The following is a 24,530-nucleotide window of genomic DNA, read 5'->3' as shown; positions in this document are numbered from 1 at the left end:
GGAATGTTCCATTCAACGAGGCGCAGCCGAGTTGAATGGAACAAATTACATCTTGCAACGAATGAAATATTTGCACTATTGCACGATTGGAAACTATGCATTATTTGTTTTATACAACATTTTATATTAAGATGGGTAAAATGCACTAGCTGATGCAACAGACTGTTTTGAAAAGATAGGTTTCTCTGCTCTCTTACCATTGAAAAAAGTGCTACCAAAAAAGTATAACCCATGGTTCTATTTCATAGAGTGGAATAGAGCGGATTTTGTATGCAATCAACGAACAATTGACCAATCAAATGACCAGAATACAATTAGGTGTTGTATAATAACGTACAGTATATTGCATGTATACGTAAATAACCAATTTTAACGTTACAACCGATGAAATGGCTTGATTTATTGGCTTTTGCAATTGCCATACATAACTTCCTATACGCCTCTAAAAACTATAGACGGCTACACACCTCTTGTGTAGTTATACTTTTATAATATCCTTATCTATATGTCAAGTGTTTAGCGAGTATATGCTTAAAATACCTGATATTAATCCGAATTCAAGTATGCAATAGTTATATATTGATTCAAAAGTTGCCAAACTTTTCCCCTCCATTGCCTCACTCCTCTATAACCTTCCACCAGTATAAGACACTACCTGCAGGGCAGTAACGCTGATTGCTCTAGCGTCTGCACTGAGTTGTCAGACTTTGCTTTCAGGTAGATTTAAACTATTTAGGAAAGACTCCAAACAGGTTTACTTTCTTTATTTATAGATACTTAACAGTCTCTTCCATGTAACTTAGTCTTTTAAATCAATTACTGTTAAAAGCCCACAGTATATGGGCAGCTGCTATTTCGGCAGCTTTTACAACGAACGTTTCTTTGTGAGATATTTGAAACACCGCTGGCTGGAATAGCGAAGCAACGTTTGCTAAATTGTATTCAAACAACGCTTTTGATAAATACTTTCTACAGACAACTTTTTAATAAATATCAATGAGGAACTCTTTCATCTGTCTATGTTTCTTTGTCTGTCGTGTTCACATTGACAGCTTTGAAGTATCACGTAGTCCTGGACAGGGGCGGCGATCTGTTTCAAATATTGGGGGGGGGGGCACTTGCTTAGATGCAGGCGAATTACTATCAAAGCGGAGCGCCACCATTAGTTGGCGCGGAGCGTACAAGAAAATTTCTGGTTTTGATAGACCCCCAGATCACCGGAAATGGCACTTCTCGGGCTTGAAAATGACCAACCAGATGAACACTTTGGCCTGAGAACCAAGTTTTTCCTAATAGTTTTTTTATTTTTATTCATAACCTTTTTTCAAGATTGTCACCAGTCACACATCATGTTCGACCTCATTGCATCTCCTGTGGATCATTGCTTTTGTAGGTTATTCTACGTAACGCCCCACAATACCCGTCAGCCCCACTTTTCAAGGTTTTAAGCCCATTATTTGTTTAGAATTTGAATAATAAATTCACTTCAAAACATACCCACAATGTTGCACAAAATTTCATCTATGGACAACCAATATAGAAAAACCCCCCTCAACCCCTAACAGGCCGGTCAAAATTGCACGAGTAGAGTGAAGTATGGTGAAGAATGTTGGTCAAGGAATTTTCGAAAATTCAGACACAGCTAAATTATTGGTGTACAAATATTAAAACTTCTTATAATGGCTACTATAAAACTTCGATATCATAGAAAATACCAAAAAAATATGCTCGACTGGGAGGGCGATCTCCACCCTTCACCCCCCCCCCGCCTCCATTGGCTACGCACCTGCGGTTAGGAATCTTGTAGGAAACAGGCCAAATGGAAACCCAGTGAACCCATATCGATGTGGATCATATATATGATTGTACGCACGTACACTCATACACAAGATGCAAACCAAATTTCATTACGGATGCAGTCCGTCTAGCTATTCATTTCGAAAAAAAAGTAAAAACTACTTTCGGTCATATATAGTAACAAATTGTGACATGGTTAGACAGGCGCCTTGCGAGGAATATGCCAAGGGAGGGGCAAAGCTTTTACCCAGACTTTCTAAGCATAGCTCCACCATAAGTTGGCGCGAAGCGCAAAATAAAATTTTGGCCGAAAATGCCTCCCAGATCGCTGGAAATGGCACTTCCCAGGCCTTGTAAGTTGCATCTAAACATTTTCTATTTTTGAAATTAATAGCGATGTCATAAAAAAATACAAAACATATGCTTAAAAAAAAACTATGCCAACAAATATCGGGGGGATATTAGATACTATATCCCCCAGCTAAAATATTGGGGGGGGGGGGGACATGTCCCCCCAGTTCCCCCCCCCCCCCCATGATCGCCGCCCATGGTCCTGTAATGCAAAGCATGAAATGAGATAGAATATCCCAATTAAACGAACTTAAAGTGAAGTTTGATGTAGATTCTATCGAATCATATGATTGCATGAAGGTTTCACGACCCATCCAAGCGTTCGTTACCAACCCTTTATGAGTTCGATGTGAACACCTGTTTGAATAATTAGACTGCTAAAGCAATACGCTCTTACGTATGTTTTGATATCATCTAATGAAACTTCACTTTTAAGTTCACTAGGACAATAAAACAACACAGAGTTTATCATTGTACAACCATAACAGTTTGGCGGAAAGACCTGACGGGGGGGGGGGGGTGATCTTAAATTGGTGGCGTATGTCGTATTTTGATAACCACTAGAAATTAAGAAGGAACTAAAACGACACTGATTGTAGGATAGGTTTCGACCTACGTATAATCAGGTTATCAATGTAGTAATTGGTTAAAGACCTGCACTTTATTGTTATAATATAATAAACATGGCAGTTACCAAAAATCAGGTGCGTCAATTTTGAAACCATACTATTTCCACTTTCTTCGAGGTTAAGGGTGTCAAGGCTTCACGGAAATGCTACTGTGGACTCGACTCGGTCTATACTCATGGACAGATCTATTCTATATACACGTCCAGTGAGCGTCCAATGAGCGGGTGATAATCGGCTTCAATGATAGGATTTACTTTGTTTTCCTTCTTCGTGTATGGCTTTGCTATTTGCACTTGCCTAACTCACGGGTATCTGTGGTTAGTAATGCCCCGACCGTTACTCGGGCAAAAGTAAGCAACCATTCCTGAAAGGAAATACTTATCTGGTTATTGGCACGTGAATACGATGAAATCTTTAAAATTTTGTTTTCATGCGTTTGCTAAACAGACTAGTGCTGTAGACATGTGACTCCCTATAGCACAGAGTGCAGTACTGAGGCACCATAAAGTTACGTTAACACGTTAAGTTTTACATAACTCCCGAGCCACAGCCCCGCAAGCTGTGTACACAGCAGGAACGTAGCCAGGGCAAGGGGTTGCATACACATGTAACCCGTGGTTCGTCCGCCCTCTATTTAGGTTAGAGTAATAGCCCCTAACGCAGATGAAATAAAGACACAAAACCCAAGTTATTTAATTTTCCCAACCCGTACTGAATTTAATACGGTCAGGGTTACTCAACTATTGAGACGGGAGAGAGGAATTCCCCCGTTTGAATTCGGTGTGGTATACACTTAAATACTTAATAAAATAATGCTTAACAGAGTAACAATGAATGCTATCCCACAGTCGTGAGATAAACCCCCTTCTAGATTAATACACCCCCAGTTGAATGCAATTATCCCTAACAATATTATATAAATTTCCCCTAATTATAATCGCGCATTAACTGATCAGTTCGCGGACATCATTGGCTCAGGCGAAGTTCCTGCGACCGTCAGCGGTGGGAAAGTGCTTTCTTTTCTTGTAGAATATGCATTTTCTTGACGTCACTCCTCATTAATATTTACTTAGGTTCAATTTTTAATTTTCGAAGGTCAATTTCTCAGTCATTAACCAATATATATGTCTGGTTATTACTGAATTTGATGAAGGAAAGGTGTTTAATCCAATCGTTATTGATAAAAGACACACAAAAAATGGTTCGTTTTAATGTTATAATAAATCAATAATCATTTTTAAGAAATTACAATTCGTATGTTGCATTAAAAATTTGAATATAGTTGCATGTTAAAAATTCTTCATGTATGGTACTTATTAATAATACATTAATTGTAGCAAATTAAAAATTCATTAATATGAAATAATACTTCATTTTTACCAAGTATTATTTCAATATAACGAACAAGTATTTCTTTACAGCAAAATAATAATTCGTACCAACAAATCATTTTTTTTTGTAGAACATTAAAACTTTAATCACGACTTAATAGTCAAAAATCAATTTGGGTGGTACAAGTAGGCTTAATTGTATACGTCGGCTCAACATACACAAACTCTCAAAGATTGAGTTAAAATCGATACTGAATGAAAGGGGTCAAAACAACCTAGTATGAGGGTCAAGTCTAGTATGAGGGATTGGCTGCAGGCTGAGGAATATCAGCACCGTACTCTTAAACTCATCATACTGACGTTAGTTATACTTTACTCAACTCTTTAAGCCACACAAACACCCCTTACGCTTGTAACGTTAGGCAATTAGCCTACTTATCCCATAATGACATGTCTTGTATTGCGAAAGATCCTTCTTTTTTCCAGAGGCCTAAAGAAGCACGAATCCTTTCAACAGTCGATTCAGTGATAATCAAGCAAATCTGCCATTCTTTTGTTGCTGAAACCGATTTCACAAATTCCTCGATTTGTATATCGTCTCGAACATCTATTTTATAGTAAAATTTAAAAAGCAATGAACGAGTACGAGTGTCGAGTGCGATGGGTCGACGCAACTCGACTCTGTGATTGAAAAGTTCACGCCCCGCCCACGATATAATATACAAGTTTGGCTGTCACTCAAATGGACCATCTCTGAGACGACCATCTCCGAGTGAACGATCTCTGATTGGACGTTTTCTGAATCACGACCACTTCTAAGTTGTGACGGTTTCTAAGTCAAGACCGTTTCTGAATGAACGGTTCCTGAAAGGTTGGCTGTGTTTGCGCAGCGATCTATAAGTAGACGGTCTGTGTATCAACGACCATCTCTAAGAGGACGGCTGCTTGCATTTGAGCAGCGATCTCTGTGTGGACGGTCTCTGAGTGGACTGCGCCTCACGTTGCCGCTTTCCGCGTTCCATTGCCTGGTATGTATAGGGATGGGCTCGCTTTCTGTTATGGTTAAAAGTTCCAACCTATTAAGCATTAATGTCAGAAAGTGCGACTCGTGTCCGAGTCAGTTACTTGACTACGTGCGGGTCTCATTGCCCCAATTCGCAGCTTGGATCTGCGTACCGCAGAATTGTTGGTACATGAGTACTCATTGGCACTATAAATGGCGAATTAACATTTTTTGTTGTCAGACTTGTGCCGTAGTCAGGAAGATAGGGCAGGCAGGGGGGGGGGGGGGTGGACTTATGGTACTTAATACGTGCACTTTATTAATATTCAGATTACTGCTTACAGGTCAAAGAGTAAGCAATACATCCAGTGGAATAGCCTATCCGGAGGTTTGTAGCCGCATGCATTCTGGATTATCCGAGTTCAATCCAACCATTCATTATTGTGATACTAGACATCTATATTCGACGCCATTTTTCTTTAAAAGGTTTCGTCTGTAATTGCGCACAGGTAACCTTTACGCATAGATAGATATAACATAAACACAAGAAATCACGCCCAGTAGGCCTAATAGTAAATGCCGAATCCCTGTTAAACAAACTGCGTTTCACTTTAATTTACGAAAGACAAATCAGTGGCGGATCCAGGATTTCGCCGAAGGGGGGGGGGGGGCCCAGATGGGAAATGCCTAATCGTCGTCCCGGGGAAGGGGTCTAAGGGGAGTGGGTGCCCCCTCCCCTTTGGAAAATTTCACAAAATATGGAGGTCCTCGGTGCAATCTGGTGCTACTTTTCGTGAAAGTTTGGAGTAAAATTGATTTCCAATAAATCATGTATTCATGGTTTGCCGGGCATATATTTGCAATTTCGAGCAATGAGCTGGGATTTACGTCTTTGGGGAGTAGGTGGTGATGCAAACTACTTTTTACCAGGCTACTCCAGGCCATTTCATCTTGGATGCCCCCTTCCAGATGGAGACTATTGATGCAGTCAGGGTGCCCCTCTCACCTTCACTTTATCAGAATGATGGTGTACTCCTTTTGCAAATTTATTTTACAAAAAAATTACACGCACAGTGGCGTAGCTAGGATTTTTTGAGTGGGGGGGCCATGGGGGGCTGTTCTTTCTTGTGGGGGGGGGGCGGAGGTTACTATCTAAGCGGAGCGCCACCTTGGTTGGCGCGGAGCGTACAGAGAAAATTTGAGATTTCAGCACCCCCCAGATCGCAGGAGATGGCACCTGTGAGGCAAAATAGCAACCAAAAAGATGTGCAACTTTGGTGACAGAAATGCAAAAAAAGTTTTTTCTCTTTCATGCTGACTGGCCTTGCCAACTCAGCCAGACTTTTAACTTGAGGGAAGTTGGCATCATTTGTCGTTTCAAGCTGTCAAGGCCTTTCTCCCAACTCAAACCCCTGTGGGCTACCGGTAGGTTTGCAGGATATGCTCACATGTGGACTTAAATAGCATTAGAGGAAGGGGATGGAAGACTAACACGCATCGATGTTTCGGTAATGGTCCACATTGGTGGCTCGGTGCTAATTAGGCCATTTATTGGGTTTCTTGAGGCAGCTGTCATCAGAATCTGGGTTTTTGTGCCAATCGATGACCAATAACATGTATTGGTATGTAAATTTCTTCTTCATATATCTAGCAACACTCTAAAAACAAATGAGTGGATTTCATTCCATTGGAGTGATCACTCGGCGCACTTCAAATTAAGAGTGAAATTTAACTCTATTGGAGTTAACCCTCACTCCTAATATGAGTGAATATAACTCTATTAGGAGTAAAGATTTACTCCAATGGAGTGGAAATTCACTCTTATACCGAAATGTGCTCAGTGATCACTCCCATGGAGTGAAATTCACCTATGTTTTTATCAGTACAGTACAGTGCATATCATCATAGACGTACGTACGTACGTTCGTATATCAGACGCACTCGATACCCACGATACGATACGGTCCTGGAAAAACTATTTCCACTCATCATTTTTTAAGGCGATACAGTAGTGAGTATTGAACAGGCACAGCCGCATGTTTGCAGGAATTTCAGAATTCCCAATATTTTATATCTCTACCAGTAGTGTTTCGACAGTTTCGTGGGCATAAAAAAGTTGTTTTGTGGAATATTCAATGACATATCAGGGGCGGATGCAGGATTTGTGACAGGGGGGGTCTGACTGGTCCAGCCGCGCCTGAACGTAAGACTATCTAAGCGGAGCGCCATCATCGGTCGGCGCGGAGCGTACAAGAAAATTTTTGGCTTTACAAACCCCCAGATGGCCGGAAACGGCACTTCCCGAGTATTCTAAGCAGCATGGACCTAGCCTGAAAATATGGATCTCATGTCTGCAATTTTTCAATTGATGAGAAAAAACAATCTATGAAATATGGTATTACATATCAGATGAGTTGAGATGATACACAAATCATAATGCCTTTAGCCCCCAATCCCCTCCCGTTCCGTCACCACTGTTTGATGCAGGGCCGGATCCAGGATTCTGGAAGGGTGAGGGGTTTGCTCATGAAAAATTCGTTAGCGCATCCTAGCAGCCTACCGCTCTGTAACCTCACCGCCGAAAAAAATTCGAACACCACCTCAATTTTGAAACTTTTCGGTCTGAAAATTGAGATCGTTAGGCATTTTTGGCACCTGTAGCACGCGTGCACACTATAGTTCATTTGACGGAAAAGACACACCTGGATGACTTGTGAGGATAACCGCTTTTCTGACGTCCTACATGTTTAAAATTGGCGTTTAATTTAATTATTTTTTCTCTCTCTTTTTTTCTCTCTCTTTTTTTTTCTCTCTTTTTTTGGGGGGCCAAGAGCAGGGCGTCCGGACCCCCTGGACCCCCCCGCTGGATCCGCGCCTGCATATATTCATTTGACTCGAGGCAATATATGAAAACCTTATACCTCGGCTCAGTACAAACGGAGCCAATCTTTTGATAGATTGTTGCGCTAGGTGGAAGCACTGAACATATTTTCAGCAGATATCGATATCGCGCAGCACAACAAGGTTCGTGGTATATGGTCGCAATCGTCGCATCGACCATTGCCATGCCATGCTGTGTGACAATTCTCATGATTACTACAGATAATGTATTTTCTTATTCTGCCAGATGCAGACGAGGTAATTGTGTAACTCTATTTCCCAAATTATTGAACAAAAATTATAAGTGAATCGCACTTATTTTTATTTTTTTTACAACATTTTTTTTACCCCATTCCCAGTGGGGGGGGGAGGGCCAGTGGGGGCCAGCCTATTTCATGGGGGCCTCGGCCCCCAGGCCCCCCGTAGCTACGCCACTGATCACGCATGGGGCCCTTTCCCTCGAACGCGGTAAAAAAAAAAAAATCAGGATTTTCAAAAAGGGGGGGCCCGGGCCCCCCGGGCCCCCCCGGGCCCCCCCTGGATCCGCCCCTGCAAATTATTAGAGCACCGTGCCATTTCGATAGAAGACTACACATAACCTATACGAACGGTAATATAAAATTGGAAACTGAATCATTCGGATTATTTCGTATTAGAACTGCCTTCGGTTTTGACGCGTTCGGATAAGTCAAGTTTTACTGAGTGTATATATTAATCAATTGAAGTTATCTATTTGCCTACATCACCCATTGCAAAAAATATATATCATAACTATACCTCCAGTTGCGTAAATGTAAAATACGTCAAACTAATTTCAGACATTGCATGCTATTCTATTATTTATGTACTAACAAACTCGTCAAAATTGTCAATACGAGTCGGTCAATAGTAAATGTTTTTCCTTTGTTTGTGTTTCCTTGACGAAAAATAAATTCTGAAGCGAAACTGCAAAAAAAAAAAAAAAAAAAACAATTAACGGATGTTAACGACTAACTGAACGATTAGTGATTGAAACATTGTGTTTGTGTTTCTATTGGCTACTTTCACAATGCAATTTTAGCAGTTTTCCTTTCAACTTCTTATGAAAAACTATGATAATCTATGTTATGGCTGCTTCATGCATGATCCTCAAATATTTGTTAACCTTTCTTTTATCACTACAAATCGGCGTGAGCAAAAGCAACTATATGAGTTCCTTTTTGACGACTATAATTGGCTATGAGCTATGGAATCGAAAGAATTGTGACCATTTTCATGCTTTCTCTCTACATGTCTTGCTTCCTGTTTGTCGTTGATTTGTCAAAGTTTCAGTGATAATATACAATGATAGAGTACGTATCCCCACAACCACACTAACGTACTGGGTACTCGATCCCCAGTGGACGCTGCAATAACCGGGCGGTCGCAGTGAGCTGACATTAAAACTCATTTCCATCATGATATTTACCACTTCACCCACCTTCAACATGAGTTCGACGCATGTGAGAAAATATAAATTAGTAAACTATTGTGATTGTTTTGTGGGTATTTGTACGTACAGTGCTATGATTATAATGTATAATTTATGCGCAATTCGTCACTGAAGCTGTTGTTGATTCTTGTATTGATTTACATCATGGTTTAAATCATAATATTATGAATATAACACTTATTATTTTAGTTCGTATGTGATGATAAAGACGTCAGTGATGATGGTTTTGATGATGACGTCAAAGACTATAGCCATGATCATGATGACCCTATTCTTTTTAGTTTGCTCAACTCGAAATAAATATCAGTTCATTGTACCTGTCATCTTTATCTAAGTGTTACTTTGTCTAAATGATAGGGAACATCATAGCCCTTCATTCCCCTTTTCCTTCTTTTTTGAATTTCTTTGCTTAACTATTCAGAATATTCACGTTGTTCTGAGAATCCCCCCCTACCCCCATCACCAACCACCCATGTTTAAAAGTATCTCTGCGGACTGTATCAGCAAAAAAGAAAAAGGGAAAAACAACTGACTAGATTCAGTGCATGTCATCATAAAGTCAGGAACTTTCGCTTTCCGTCGGTTCGGTAATGACATAAACACGGGAGGACTACTCAAAGCGATGTAACGATTTCAATAACAGACTTCGAGACCCTTTGTGACAAACCTATGAGGCTGATCTAATATCAACGACCAAATTTCGAATCATTTACTTAATATTGACCGTGATTTATTTTATCTCGCGAAATTGGCAGTACTATGTTGATTGTGATTGTTGCATCTGCTTTGATAGCTGTCACAGGTAAACATTTGTTGGTTTAATATCGTCCTAAATTGTGGATATTTTTACCATGTCCTTTTCTGTCTTAACGTTCATTTTTGAACTAAATTTTGTTTTCAGGATGTTCAGCCAACATCTCCCTTGACACGCCGACGAAAATTGCCAGCGTCGGCGATCATGTGCAACTTGATTGTAATACATCAAATACAAAAGCTAAGTCTTGGAGGAAAGATAAAGCCATTTTACTCTTTGCGGAGACAACGGCGATGAGAAAACATGACTTTGGTGATATTGAGTTGATCGAGGATAGTTACTCAATTCGAATTTTTCTTGATGACCTAAAATATGAAGGTGTTTATTCGTGTTCAGAAAACGGATCAGTCATACACACGTATTGTTTACAGATTGCAGGTAAATGTTTCTTGATTCATGAATGTGTAATAGTAAGAGGGCCTGACGTTTCGATCCTAGCAGGGTCTTTGAAACGTCAGGCCCTCTTACTTTTTACACATTCTACTCAGGCTCTTTAGTGGATATATAAACATTTGCTAACAGTTTTGTTTTATTTTGATTCATGTATATTAGTACCATTGCTGCCACAGGCATCCTTATTGAGAGAAAAAATGTCCTGACTGTAAGGTTAAGATTTTTTGACACTTGGGAAACTCGATCCTGATCTTGATAATGGTAAACATGACACTCGGTTTTACTTTTTACCCATTCAAGCGGTCTAAAATATTAAATGGCTACATAACTCTTAGACGGAATCGGTAAAGCTCAGTCCAACTTGAGTGTTCTGGCATTGTTGAAGTAGTAATATTGCTTATTTAAGTCAACGATCAAAACTGAAACGGATGGTAAGGTTACCCTTACCGGTGTAAGATTAGACATAGATTGGAGAATGACGTGGTAAATGTAATTTCAGTAAATATGGATAAATATTTACCACTTCTAACGAGAAAACAATTTCCTAATTTTACGTTCACACGTGTTCATTGAATAATTTAATAATTAATGGCCAATATTAAATTCTAATATGATTATCAAAATTAACTTCCTTAATACAAATAGTAGGTATACCTGCATTTGAAAAATATGCTTACATAAATATCTCAATATTTGGGTTGTTACAGTACCTACTTCCGTTGGAACTTTATCAAATATCTTCTTTTTTCGTAAGAAAATATTAAGACAAGGTAAAATCTGCAAAACAATTTGACGACCATAACCATTTTTTCTCTAAACAATATATAAAGTTATCGCTAATACCGTACGAAACCTGTTAATAGCTGACTGCATACATTGTTCGCAGAAGTCAGTTGGTTTTAAAAAGGTACAACCGTATAATTTTACGTTCACACGTGTTCATTGAATAATTTAATAATTAATGGCCAATATTAAATTCTAATATGATTATCAAAATTAACTTCCTTCATACAAATAGTAGGTATACCTGCATTTGAAAAATATGCTTACATAAATATCTCAATATTTGGGTTTTTGAGGTACCTCCTTCCGTTGGAACCTTATCAATTATCTTATTTTTCGTAAGAAAATATTAAGACAAGGTAAAATCTGCCAAAAAAAATCACGACCATAACCATTTTTTCTCTAAACAATTTAGGCTATATAGTTATCGCTAAAACGTAAACGAAACCTGTTGATAGCTGACTGCATACATTGTTCGCAGAAGTCAGTTGGTTTTAAAAAGGTACACCCGTATAATTTTGTATATATCAATTTAAATACGGGCTAAAAGTCGTGTCTTTCATAATTAATCATTTGATAGCCTGTGGAAAACTGCATTACAGGTAATAGCATTATATGCCTCTTTGTTCCGAAATCACCTTATTTCAATATACTTACAAATCAATATTAAATCCGTCACCAGTACGTTCACAAACACAAGAACTTGAATCAACATGAACCGTATTCCAAGTTGTTCATAAACCGTACCTTATCTTTGCTTGGTTTCCTGGAATAGTGACCATTTATTCATTGTGTTCCGCTATAGTATAGTATTCCAAGATGAGCAACATTTATTAAAATAGTACATGTATTGCCAACAGGCGCGCAGCCAAGGGGGTGTTTTGGGTGTTCAAACACCCCCCATGGCCCGAGTGCCCCCCAAAAATATATGCAGAAACACCAGAGACTTGGAGAGATACGCGCAGATGTCATTCTAACTGACTTGGCGAAGAAGCCGAAAAGATTGGACTTTCGTCTGTAACAATTTCTTTATCGTCACGACTCACGTTACAGTATATGCCCAATTTATACAAACTCTAAATTATCGCACTAATGGGAATTTAGCTTTACTTTTAGTGAGACTCTAAGAGAACCGTGATACCAAATATGCCAAAGTCAATGATGTGAGAGTACCGTTAACTCTTTGGGTTCCCAGTTTGCTTGTCAACAGACTTCTACAGTCCAAACGAAGGGGAACTCTATAGGTCCGCAATTCCCTTGATCTTTTTATCTCTGATTCCCCAAATTATCCTTCTTACAGTTCAAACTTTTGAGTTGAAGTTGAACCTAGTTGCTTGTTTCTTTAGGTTCGCATTTTCCTTGCATCAATAATTGAGTCTATATAGGATTACTTATTTCTGATGTGAATAGAATTATTCCACAAAATAATTTTCAATATTCTTTTGCATGATTTGAGCTCAAACATTGCACGATTTTGCATCTAGAGGCCTTAAAATTCCATTGTTTCGCCGAAAAGGAGGGGGACACCCCTCCCCATGTCAGTATCCAGCAAAACACCCCCCCCCCCCCCCATGAGCAAATCCTGGCTAGGCGCCTGATTGCCAACCTTCTGCAGATCAGTTTGCAACATTTTTTTTAAGTGAAGCTTTTTTCAAATTATAGTAAATGTTACTTCTGCATATAATTATTGCTCCTCTTGAAGAAATCGGAGAGATCTATAGGCAATCAATCATTAAGTCAAGATTCAGAATGATATAGCTCAGACCTTATTTCAAGAATTAAAAAACTGGATCTTGACCTGAATGATAACATCGTGAGGGGAATAACTTGAAATACCTGATCTGAGCCGGTGCAGGCATGTCAATCCACGGCAAGGGGTGCCCATTCCCTGGCAGACTACAGTGCACACTCATCTGTAACACCATCATATGTACAAAAGTTACGGGACACGAGTATTGTACCTCTCCGTAAATTGTTAATGCGCCTCTAACTCAGAACTTCTGGTTTCTGCCCTGGGTAGGGGGGTTGGGTACACTCTATTGGCTGAGAGTGTAGAGGTCGTCAAGAGCTCCCCTGCAGTATCAATATTTTTATGTTTCTTCCTAGTTATTTTACTATTAACATGAAGAGGGGGTCTGGAAGCTGCGTCATTTTAATTTATTTCTTGTTCCCTCAGTGAGCTTAAAAAACAGTTTAGAAAGGGTAACTAGCAAATGATTTTCTTTTGGAAGATTTCTCCTTTTTTGGCGCTATCCCAACCCCTTCGACGTCTGCAATACCCTCGATTTTACATTATACAAGGAAGGTCATCGTCGTGGTTACATACTTTATAGATATAGAACAAATATTATATTGCCCCATTTCAATTGAGACGACAGTCTGAAATAAGCTTTTGTTGGAGAAAAGTTTTGCGGACGACACTAGGGAGCCCAATGTCCCCAAGTTAGCTTAAGTAACCCGTGATACCAGTTGAAAAGATGTTTTTCCATTTTATTAAATTCAAACCCGTCAATGTTATGAGCCAATTAACGTATTTTTTTATATATATTTTTGTTTGTAATAGAGAACATTTTAAAGACCTGTTGTTTTCACTCCAGGGTTACTTTCTTACAAGCTTTAATGCATACCAGACATAGCCATTCTTTTTGTTATATTTATTTCTTTATTTGTAATCCTTCAATTAACAAAATGACTTAAAGGTAGCCATACAATCGCCAGGCTGTACATTGCGTAATATTACAAAAACAATAATAACATTACAAGGCAAAAGATATTGCACTTAGAATTGTAAGGTAATATTTGTAGGGTAACAAGCATCAGCACAACAATGAGTATGACGGAACTGGGCTATTCACAATCAATCTGTAAACTCTTTAATGCCAGCGAAGAACTCCAAAATATCCCAGTATGTGATTGACACAAGCATTATTATACATGTGATTGACACAAGCATTATAATACATAACCTTAATCAAGTGTCTGGCATTATTCTAAAAAATGTTTGAAATTAGGTGGAGTGCTCTGCAATTTGCACTTATAAATATAAAATTTGAACCAAATAATTAATGTGTTTTGTGCTTGATTATCAAAAGCATTTCGTACAATACCAAATAGAACTAATCATGTTGAAAGGTATAGAACTTCTTAAGTGGTCCGAAACACAAGTGCATTCAACTCTTCCCACAGTAGTATTAGTTTTCACAGTGCCAAAATAAATGACAAACTTCCGAAGAGAGTGAATATGGAAGATTGTATATACGTTCCCAATTAAGGTCTGTTATGGAAAGTTCGTTTGCCCATTTAACTTGAGACTTCGGTGTAAACTATACTCAGTGTTTTTAATCATCTTATAATAGAAATCTGACCCCCCCCCCTCCCTAGAACTTTCTAAAAAGATAGCATTAATTTCAGGAACCAATAGCCTTTCAATTTTAGTGTAACCCTGGCCATTGCCATTGAAACTCCATCATAATGACTTAATCTTATATAGGAAACAAATTTATCATATGAGAGAAAAGCACATATCATTATCTAACAAATCATCAATTATATGTATATACCAGTTTGCACCCAATTACTTAAATACAAAGGTTTCTATCAACTTTTATATTGTCAATATTCCATAAAAAGTAATGGGAACTGGGAGATTGAACTTTTTCACTCAAGTAGATTGACCTACTTTTATACAGAGAAGCTACTTTGCTATTTTAAACGTAATCAAAACACACATGCATATAGACATAGAAGATGTTTTTAAAAGTCTGCTTAACCAAGTTAGTTTTAGGGAATGGATAAAGCTATGTAAGTCAATCAATTTTAGCGCCCACTCTTATAGGGTAAGCAAAGTTGCTTACGCTGTATCCGGTCACACCCATTCCATATAAAGGAGTTGAAAAGCTGTTGAATATTTTCTAATACATGACAGGGTGAATTGGGAATGGTGTGCAAAAAGGGATTTAACTTCGGTAATGCATGCAAGGGTTTTAATAATAGTAATCTTTCCAAGAACTGTAAGTCTCCTTTTAGACCAATGGCCAAAAATCTCATGAATTGAATCAATCACTCTAGAATAGTTAACCAGAAAGCCAGTGGGCTTATTGTGATTCCTTGCCAATTGAGATTATAATCCAAAGCTTTCGTCATTGTTGATTAAATTGATCAGCAAGGTTCTTTTACTGACTGTAGACCTACCTACTAAATATGTTAACTTACCATGTTAACAAGCTATTTTTAGCAAAACTCAACTCAAGCCCTGCCCCCTAATAAATGTGCATAATATCACATTGAACATATATTATCATATCACCAACTATCTACCAACACTTTCACACAAAGAATGATTCAATTCTGAAACTATATTAAGGATAATAAAATTTCCTTTACAATCCAATATAATATTCACCAATTCATAAGCAAGATTTTTGTTAAATAAAACAGCAACACCTTGCATTGGAAGACAAAGAACTGATTCGAAATATTCTGAATAAATAAAAAAAGCGTTTTGTCCCTGGTCCAACGAACTTCCTTCCTGAAGACAAATTATATAAAACTTCAAGTTGTGCAAATAGTTTAACAGATCCAATCTTATACCTTTCTCCCGAAAACCTCTACAATTCAATTAGCACATTTGCAATGATGTCATTTACTAAACTATACATCAAAATTTGCTTGTCACAACAATGTACCCTGCGAATATTAGGAATAAAATCTGTTGAATGAAGAATTGAAGGATATACAAAAAAAAATTATGTAACTTGAAACAGAACAGATACTCTTAGTATCAAAACAAATAAGATTCACAATCCTAATATGGTATAAAAATTTGGATAAAAAAATATATAAAAAAAATAAAGCAACCTCGCCAAAAGAGAAAACATGGGCAGGCACACATTTCACCATATAGTAATACTGCAGTCAATAGTCACATCAAAACTTGTAACTCTAGCTCTCAATAACCTTGTATGCAGTAATTTACAGAAACGTATTCCTGAATTATTTGCGATACTGGCATTTAAAATTACTACCGTTTTACGAACTGAACTTGAAACAAGGACGGTGTATCATCATCCGTGTACTGTACACATTTTTGTGTGGTGGTTTACGATTGCATTCAATTTTCATCAAAAATGGATTATTAATATGAATACACCTCCTTCATATGTGGGTATCTTGAAAATGTTAATTATCCCTTTAAATAAATGTCAACCTTTTGTAGTTCTTAAAATTTAATTTAATCTTTTCATCATAAATAGACTATTACAGTCTATAAAACATAAAATTGGTTTATTAGTATGAATACACCCCCTTCATGTGTATCTTTTAAATTTTAAATATCTTTCAATTAATTTGAATTTGCAGACTCAACAGACGATTTTTTTTATTGATAACTTCCGGCAATCGAATGGTTAAGGCACTATTTAAGAGTTTCTTGTCAGTTTAAAGTTCCACAGCAATGTGCCTTTATTCTTCTCAAGAGTTCCACTCAATTGCATTAATGGCAGGAGTTATCAAAACGAATCATTCGTTCATCAGTGTCCATCCATCTATAGTTAAACTATTATGTCGAAACTTTGCGAAATTTACTCTCATTTTTTCATGAATATTCAAATATTTTAACACAAACTGGTTAAATATATGTAGCACTTTAGAAAGTAGTCCTGACGTTAGCTACACATACACAGTTTATGTTATGTCATTTTGGCTAATCTTAAGAAAGTAACTGTTGTGATCACATATGTGTCACCTCATTAATTACCATTGTAATAAACATATAAACCACTCAAACAAATAGTAATATATCTCCCATTACAAAACGAAAGGAAAATGAATGTAACCTTATTGTTACAATCATATAAAAGCCGCTAGGCTTCATGCTTTGCAAAGGTCGCTCAGTATTGCTTTGAGCATAAGTGGAAAAAAATATAATGTCTAAACATATTACTTAGGCAGCGCTCTGGATAAATATACTTACAGTGTATGGCACGACATACAATATAATATCAAATAACATTAGCACATAATGGAGCTTCGTGAGAGGTTCTCGAAATAACTTTTTTTTTGCAGGGACATGGTAAATAATTCGCAAGTTAAAACTCGGAACAGAATAACGAAGATGAACACAGGGCAAAAAGTATCAAACTTGTAGTAGAACACAGGAAATATTTCCATTCCCCTCATTCCTCTAATTTGCCTGATGTATCGAGTTTATCGAGTAACTCTGTTCTTCGATACACAGTTATTTTTCGAAAATATCTACTTCATATCGCCCAAGAAACCGAATTTTTTCTATAAACAATGTTCATTGCCGATACACTTAGTTTATTACATTACAGTTTTTCAATCTGAAGATCAGAGTTTTTGGAAAAACCATGTTTTTCACTTGAAATACTGACTTTTTTTCGTTTGATAAACCAAAATATTGTTGTAAGTTCTTAGCAGCCATTTTACAAAGTAACTTTTTGGAACAATGAAAAGAATGAAAAATGTGTTTATTTGCACGTTTGGAGTCTTTACACAAGTAACTGAAAAAATATGATTATTGAATATGTATTTAACACAAAACAGTAGCCTTGTTAAACATTACAAATTAAACTAAAACTTAAAACGGCCTGGCACACAAATTTGTCCAATGCTATAATGTCAATACCCCCCCCCCCCCCAATCGCTTAAATACCAACATCTTTTCATTTTAAAATTGAATTGCCTGGATGACAAAGCCTTTCTGAGATCTGCCAACTGTTACAAACTTCATTGATATGTTTGTCAAGTGTTATTTGGTGTTTGAGTTTTGAAAACAAGCTGTTACTTGAAGATAAGGATGTTTATGCATGTGTGCTGTTTATGCTTCTTGAATGTGTATTATGCGGTCTAGTATACACAAAACTTCAATATGTGAGGAGAGTCAGAATTTCCTCTTAAAAACCTTTGGCAGACCGAATCTTTTTATGATGGAAGCCGAATCAACTATTTCTCTCTGTTTATATATTGCTGGAATCTTTGAATAGGAAATGATATATCTTCTCCATCATTTTCCATGAGTGGTTTTGCCCACATTCAGCTACTTGCTTTCCACACATCTCACTTGCTCTTGGGGTCTGAGTTTGACACCTTCATCTCTCAACTTTACGTTCAGCTGCTAGAAATACAGAAATACTCCAGTCCAACTTGAAACATGTGTAGAGCTGAAGTACTTGCCAGCCCTAGAAATACTGGAATAAAAAAATATAGAAAACTTGCCTACAAAAATGAAATGATACGGAAAAATTTAAACAGGCCTATAAATAATAGAAATCCCTTTGATGCAAAACTTTAAATTCATTATGATGACGGTATTTTGCAGATATATATCCCAGTAAATGTCATGCACAAGCATCCGATGCTCGTGTTGCAGACAACGACCAGCTGGCCAAACCACCTCTGTTATATATTCTTCATTCACCTTTGAGCCTTCCATTTGATTCTTACGAAGCTCTAGAGAGGACATGGTAAAAAAACTTTTTCATTACGTACGTACATACGCAATAATTATCACGTACGTACGTACGTACGTACGTATGTACGTAATAATACTACGTACGTAATAATATCACGTATGTGCGTGATATGTATTACCTACGTACGTGATATGTATTACGTACGTACGTGATAATTACTACGTTCGTACGTTACAAGTATCACGTAATTACGTAATAACATTACATACGTACATTATTACTATTCCGTACGTACGTAATAATAACTATGTACGTACTAGATGATCACTAAGTATATAATAATTATAACAAATTTAGGCCTACCTACGTATGTGTTTTTATTACGTGATATAGCCTATGTTAAAACTTGTCTAACGTAAGCGAGACTAAGTGATATACTTCGGGATACATTTTCATTTCAAAGATGGAGAGGGATGAACTTGTCCAGCATTTTTTATGCCGTGGCTCATTGCTAAACTAAGCTTGACTTCTGTGGTTGGATGATTGCTACATGCGAGGTACAGTGAACGAGAAGTATTAAAATATATTAAAATCTTAGAGTGTTCGGTGTATATGCACATATCTTGCATGTAGGTTAGTATGTTACAGTATATATATGTACGTACTGCTACTTCTTTTGTAGTGAACGTAAACTTATCACGTACGTACGTTATAAAATTATTTTTCCAATGTCCTCTCTAGAGCTTCGTAGATTCAAGCCTTACCTAAATCAGTCTGGGAATTTCAGAATCCCCCTCTAAACACACACATTTGAAATCCTATGCACGTCACTGTCCAGATAGGTCTTTCGTAGAAACATTGTGTGTTAACATAGTCTTTGGGAGGAATTTTTGTCTTAATGTGTATGATTTCAGCACTGTAACTTGCAACGATCAGTGCGGGAATTGATTGTGAGCTGGTGAGTGTGCTTATATTAATATTATTGTTTCCATCCAGTTGATCGGAGCAAAGCTGAATTATGCAAGTTCTATACTGTACTAATACTTGGTGTTTTCAATGAAGAGTGTTATTCAGTCAACTAAAATAGTCATGTGAATTGCCTTAACCATCATATGACATATTTATGGCAATTAGATCTCTATAAATAAGTTGGAAATCCCCACACTTTGAATGTATAAGAAAGTTGTAAGAATATTATCAAGAAGACCCTAAATGTCAAGAACTAAATCAAGCCGACAAGCAATGGTATCCCATATGAGTTTAAATAATGATATCATTGGTCTTAAGATATCGATAAAAAATGGTATAAAATTTAATTAAAAACAACTAAAAATGACATCTTTGGACGTTTATTGATGTGAAATAAAAGTTTTATTCACTGTACGTAAACAGTGTATTATACGGTAGTTTTAAATTTTCTACAAAAAAGATCATGTGAGTATGTCTGTCAGTTCAAATGTTTGTAGCATTTTAAGTTTTACATTAATTAAGAGATGTTTGTCAATGTGTCTTTAGTGCAGTTGATTATAATACTGACGTTATACTATCTAAATGTTTGTATCATCGCTACTTCTGCTGAAGGTAGACTTTTGTTGTTGGACTGGACTAAAGGAACAATTGTGTAAACCAGGTTTCGTTATACAGTCCTATAGCCGATGCAAAGTTAGTAGCATGGAATCACAGTAATGTTAAACCTAGTGTCCACCTGACCGTGGTGTTCTTCTCGGCTCCATTCGTCTGGTCCTTTTGAGATCTAAACAAGTACACCTAGTTTGAGGGTGCTATTTACCTATTCAGTAGGAAACAGGTTTGGCCACAACAGTAACACATTCTATAATATATTCTGAAGATGAATGACTATTTTAATGTTAAGCAGGGAACAGGAGTGACAAGTGTCAACAACAACCCACCGCCCCCCCCCGCCCCCCGCCCCCCGCACCCGCACCCGCCCCCGCCCCCCGCCCCCCCCCCCCCGCCCCCCGCCACATATTCTTAAGTTTATGTTGTAATGATAGGGTTTAATGTTTATTTAAAGTAGCATCATGTACACATCATGTAAAAGCATTTATAGCCAGCAAAAAGTCATTTGTAATCTTACTATTGTGTTGATGCATCAACTTAATGGCAACTGAGCTTCGCAATAGTGAATGAGATTTTGATGATATTCAATGCAAACTCTCGTAGATTAATTAACTGTAGATTGTACGACTTACTTTTCAAGGAGTCAAACTACGCGTGCACTTGATGCCACTGCTCCATAGTAATGTCTTCTTTGCCAAATTTTCTAAAAAGCATAACATAATTATTAATGTTATAAATGTTTGTTAAATGATAGAAATCTTCGTTTAGTGCAAATAATTTATGAAAAGTGATCCATATTACTGTGGTACCGAAATTACTGTGGTAACGAAGGTTAAAGGTTATTTTAAGCAAATGGTTGTCCTCAGAAACAGGTAACAATATCCTATATAATATATTAAATGTATGGTATCTTTCAATTTTTATAACCGTGTTAAGTATTTTTTTTTTAAATTCCATTATAGTGGAATTATAATTGATATCCAAAAATAGCTCGTTTCAGTTTAATCCACGTTTTGTAAAAGATGACGCGATTTTTGCCTTCTAGTTGACACGTATAAACAAAGCTGCATTATGTTGAATCGTGCAAGATCATCTATATCCAGTTAACTGGTATTTCCAAACTGTAGCACAATACCCAAATCATGCTTCGGTAGAGCTTACAGGCACATCTATGATTTTACACCCATACGAACAGTAAAAAGTGATTAGATTCACAGAATAGGATGAAGACTGCAGGTGAATTAAAATCGGTCTGACAGGTAATGGTGACAGATATATGTCAAATTAAATCAATGCAGTATAGGCTCTCTCCTTTGTATGAAATAAATATTTAACACCGGTATGTTAGATTGTTTAATCGCAATTCTATTGAAACTGATTTTTTTTTTACGAAAGGTCAACTTTTTAACTTAAAAAAATGGATTTCTTAGTTTTCGACCGACCTGTTGCTGGTGTAATTTAATAGGCTTAGTTATTATTCTAAATCACATTTCAATTACTATAGGAGTTGATTCGGTGGGGTCAGGGATGTTACATTTCCCCTTCACTTGTTTTTAGGAGAAGTGACACGAATGCATTTCGCCCAGTTTTTAGGTTAAACCCTTTATAGACGGTCAACGAAAGACATTTATTCTCCCTTTTGGTGGTAAAACGTAAGTGCTCTTATAAATGACTTGCATGGATTCAGCCAACCCATCCAAACACACAGTCTGTTATGCGCTTCCATACTCTGTTGTAGCGTAGTTTTTAGTACTCGGTGTTCTCAATATGCAGGCTGTTATTCAGTCAACTACAAAAGGCCTGTGAATTGCTTTAACCCGCATTGGTTGAAAAAATCCCAATTTTATGAATCTATAAGAACTTGAGCATTTTGTCAAGATAACCCTCAATTCCAGGAACAAAACTCAAGCCGGCAAGGATTGTTATCTCATTTAAGTTTAAATAATGATATAATTGATCTTAAAAGATCGATAAACATGGTATTAAATGTTATTAAAAACAACTGAAAATGACATATTTGGACCGTGAAGTAAGTGAAATTTAAGTTTTATTCACGGTATTTTGTAAACAGTGTATTATACTGTAGTTTTAAATTTGCTTCAGATAAGATCAAGTTAGAATGTCTGTCAGTTCAAATGTTTGTAGCATTTTAAGTTTTACTTAAGAAATGTCTGTCAATGTGTCTTTAGTGCAGTTGATTGTCAATACTAACGTTATACAGTTTAAATGTATATTCAGTTAATTTCATAGTTAAAATACGAATCATTCACAAACACATGTTCAGGAGCTTCAAGTTCAAAGCAAATAATCAAGTTAAAGAGAATGGACAGGAAAACTAGAAACAATCATATTATTTCTTCAAGAAGAATATAACATTGCCCACTTTTCATGTTTAAATATAGGATAATAAACTCTAGGAAATTAGCTACAATACCGTTTTCAGTTTGATCCGTACTTACTAGAGTAAACAATAATTTGAAAATATGATTTAAGGATTGTAATGCATACCTTTATCCTCCAAAGACAGATGGTAATGATCAAAAGACAGACAACGAGGCTCAAAACTAGGACAATAATTACATCATTTTGTTGCATCCACTTAAGGTTGGTATCCATTGTCTCTGTGGATGTGTCCAGTGAGCACCGTTCTAGAGAAGTAAAATAAACTCACCTTAACGTGTGATAAACAACCATACTTACATGTGCAGTCATATCGCATAATACACTTGCATAAAGTATCAATTAAATTGTGTTATTAATCTGTGGCTTCGCACTTCCCACTTCTCATCGTTCCATTATATTCTAATATACCTCAGAATGCACTATTTGACGTCTAAATATACTTTTCTGAGGAAGGAGCCCCAGACCACCTCTTAGGAGTCAGCTTCAATGACCCCAGAGCAGAATCTCTCCTTTATATCTTCCTTCATTTGCCTCTGTACCTTCCACAGGTACAGCCCCTATTCCTGTAGCAGTTGGGGGAAATTTTACCCACCCCTCCATGCCCCACCCTTCGAAATTCGGAGACAATCACTGCAATTAATCAATTTCGAAATATTTTACCCTTCTTACCCCAGGATATTTTGATTTTCTTTTCGGGATTGACCATGGCAGAAGCACCCGCACCAATCGCACGACATATTATGAAATGTTCATCGTTACAACTAAAAGAGTCCAATAGCTGGAGCTCAGCAGATGCACTGGCATAGTATCTATCGTTTCTTGAGACAGTTACGCTTGATAAGTTCCAAATCGCCATTTCGTCTGCGAATTCATTTTCAAGGGACAGAGAAAGATTCGGATAGACCTCGTTGACATAACATGTTACGCTGTGATATGAGGTAGCGGCCATTATGTTAACACTACATGGTTGTGTAGTTTGTGGACATCCATCTACTAGTAGGAAAGGTGGCGATGGAGAAACTGAAAGAAAATGAGCAAACATTAGTTAAAGGTGGTCGGTTTAGTACTTGTCAATCACATATCATGGTCTTTCGTGAATTTCAGATGAAACACCCAAGAGATTTGTAAGTTTTAGTTCTTTTGGCGTTTGACTGACGTTAAATCATAAGGAAGGACAGGCAATTAATAGGTTCTGCACATTTGTCTCAATAGTGGTCTCCCGGAATTTTGAATCAACCGTATTCTACTGTATATCATTCGGAGTTTGTTTGTTCAGCATTGCAGTAGTTTGAAGACCCTTTTAGGATCGCACCAACAGATCTCCAACAGATATACACAACATTTTTCGTTACTTATCATTTGATTGCATTCAATCAGCAATAAAAGTACGCTTTTACCTTGAACATGAAACCCATAGTTGTTGACCAAATAATACGAGGGAGATGTAGAAACGATTAGATTAGATAATCTAAACGATTAGATTAGATGTTAGTACAGGTACAGTAGAGGTTCACTTTGATGTGACAGTCACATGCACTATCCATAATACCATAAAATATTACAGAGATATATGTGATGTAAAAATGCACAAAATAATGTAATAATTCACAGGTTTATTTTGTTACACTGCCTATGATTGATGATTGCTTTGATCTCTATTT

General features: G+C 37.1%; 2 protein-coding genes across 3 annotated transcripts in view; one reads left to right on the top strand and one right to left on the bottom strand.

The window, feature by feature from the left end:
* The first annotated feature begins 10,063 nt into the window (after positions 1-10,063).
* LOC139981224 (uncharacterized) overlaps positions 10,064-24,530 on the top strand; it is a 59,434-nt gene continuing 44,967 nt past the window's right edge. Inside the window, exons 1-2 of the mRNA XM_071993444.1 lie at positions 10,064-10,264; positions 10,364-10,654. Of these exons, the coding sequence (XP_071849545.1) occupies positions 10,222-10,264; positions 10,364-10,654 (334 nt within the window). The 5' untranslated portion in view covers positions 10,064-10,221. The remainder of the gene's footprint in view (positions 10,265-10,363; positions 10,655-24,530) is intronic.
* The window catches only part of LOC139981223 (uncharacterized), a 29,506-nt gene continuing 23,421 nt past the window's right edge, over positions 18,446-24,530 (bottom strand). For both annotated transcript variants that reach the window (XM_071993443.1, XM_071993442.1), the window contains exons 12-15: positions 23,539-23,889; positions 22,975-23,114; positions 21,099-21,169; positions 18,446-18,660 (exon numbers count right to left, since the gene is read on the bottom strand). In XM_071993443.1, the coding sequence (XP_071849544.1) occupies positions 21,110-21,169; positions 22,975-23,114; positions 23,539-23,889 (551 nt within the window). In that variant the 3' untranslated portion in view covers positions 18,446-18,660; positions 21,099-21,109. The remainder of the gene's footprint in view (positions 18,661-21,098; positions 21,170-22,974; positions 23,115-23,538; positions 23,890-24,530) is intronic.

Source organism: Apostichopus japonicus, chromosome 15 (genome assembly GCF_037975245.1).
Source record: "Apostichopus japonicus isolate 1M-3 chromosome 15, ASM3797524v1, whole genome shotgun sequence".
Taxonomy (NCBI): domain Eukaryota; kingdom Metazoa; phylum Echinodermata; class Holothuroidea; order Aspidochirotida; family Stichopodidae; genus Apostichopus; species Apostichopus japonicus.
Note: the sequence above shows the minus strand (reverse complement) of the source record. Positions and strands in the feature narration are given on the sequence as shown.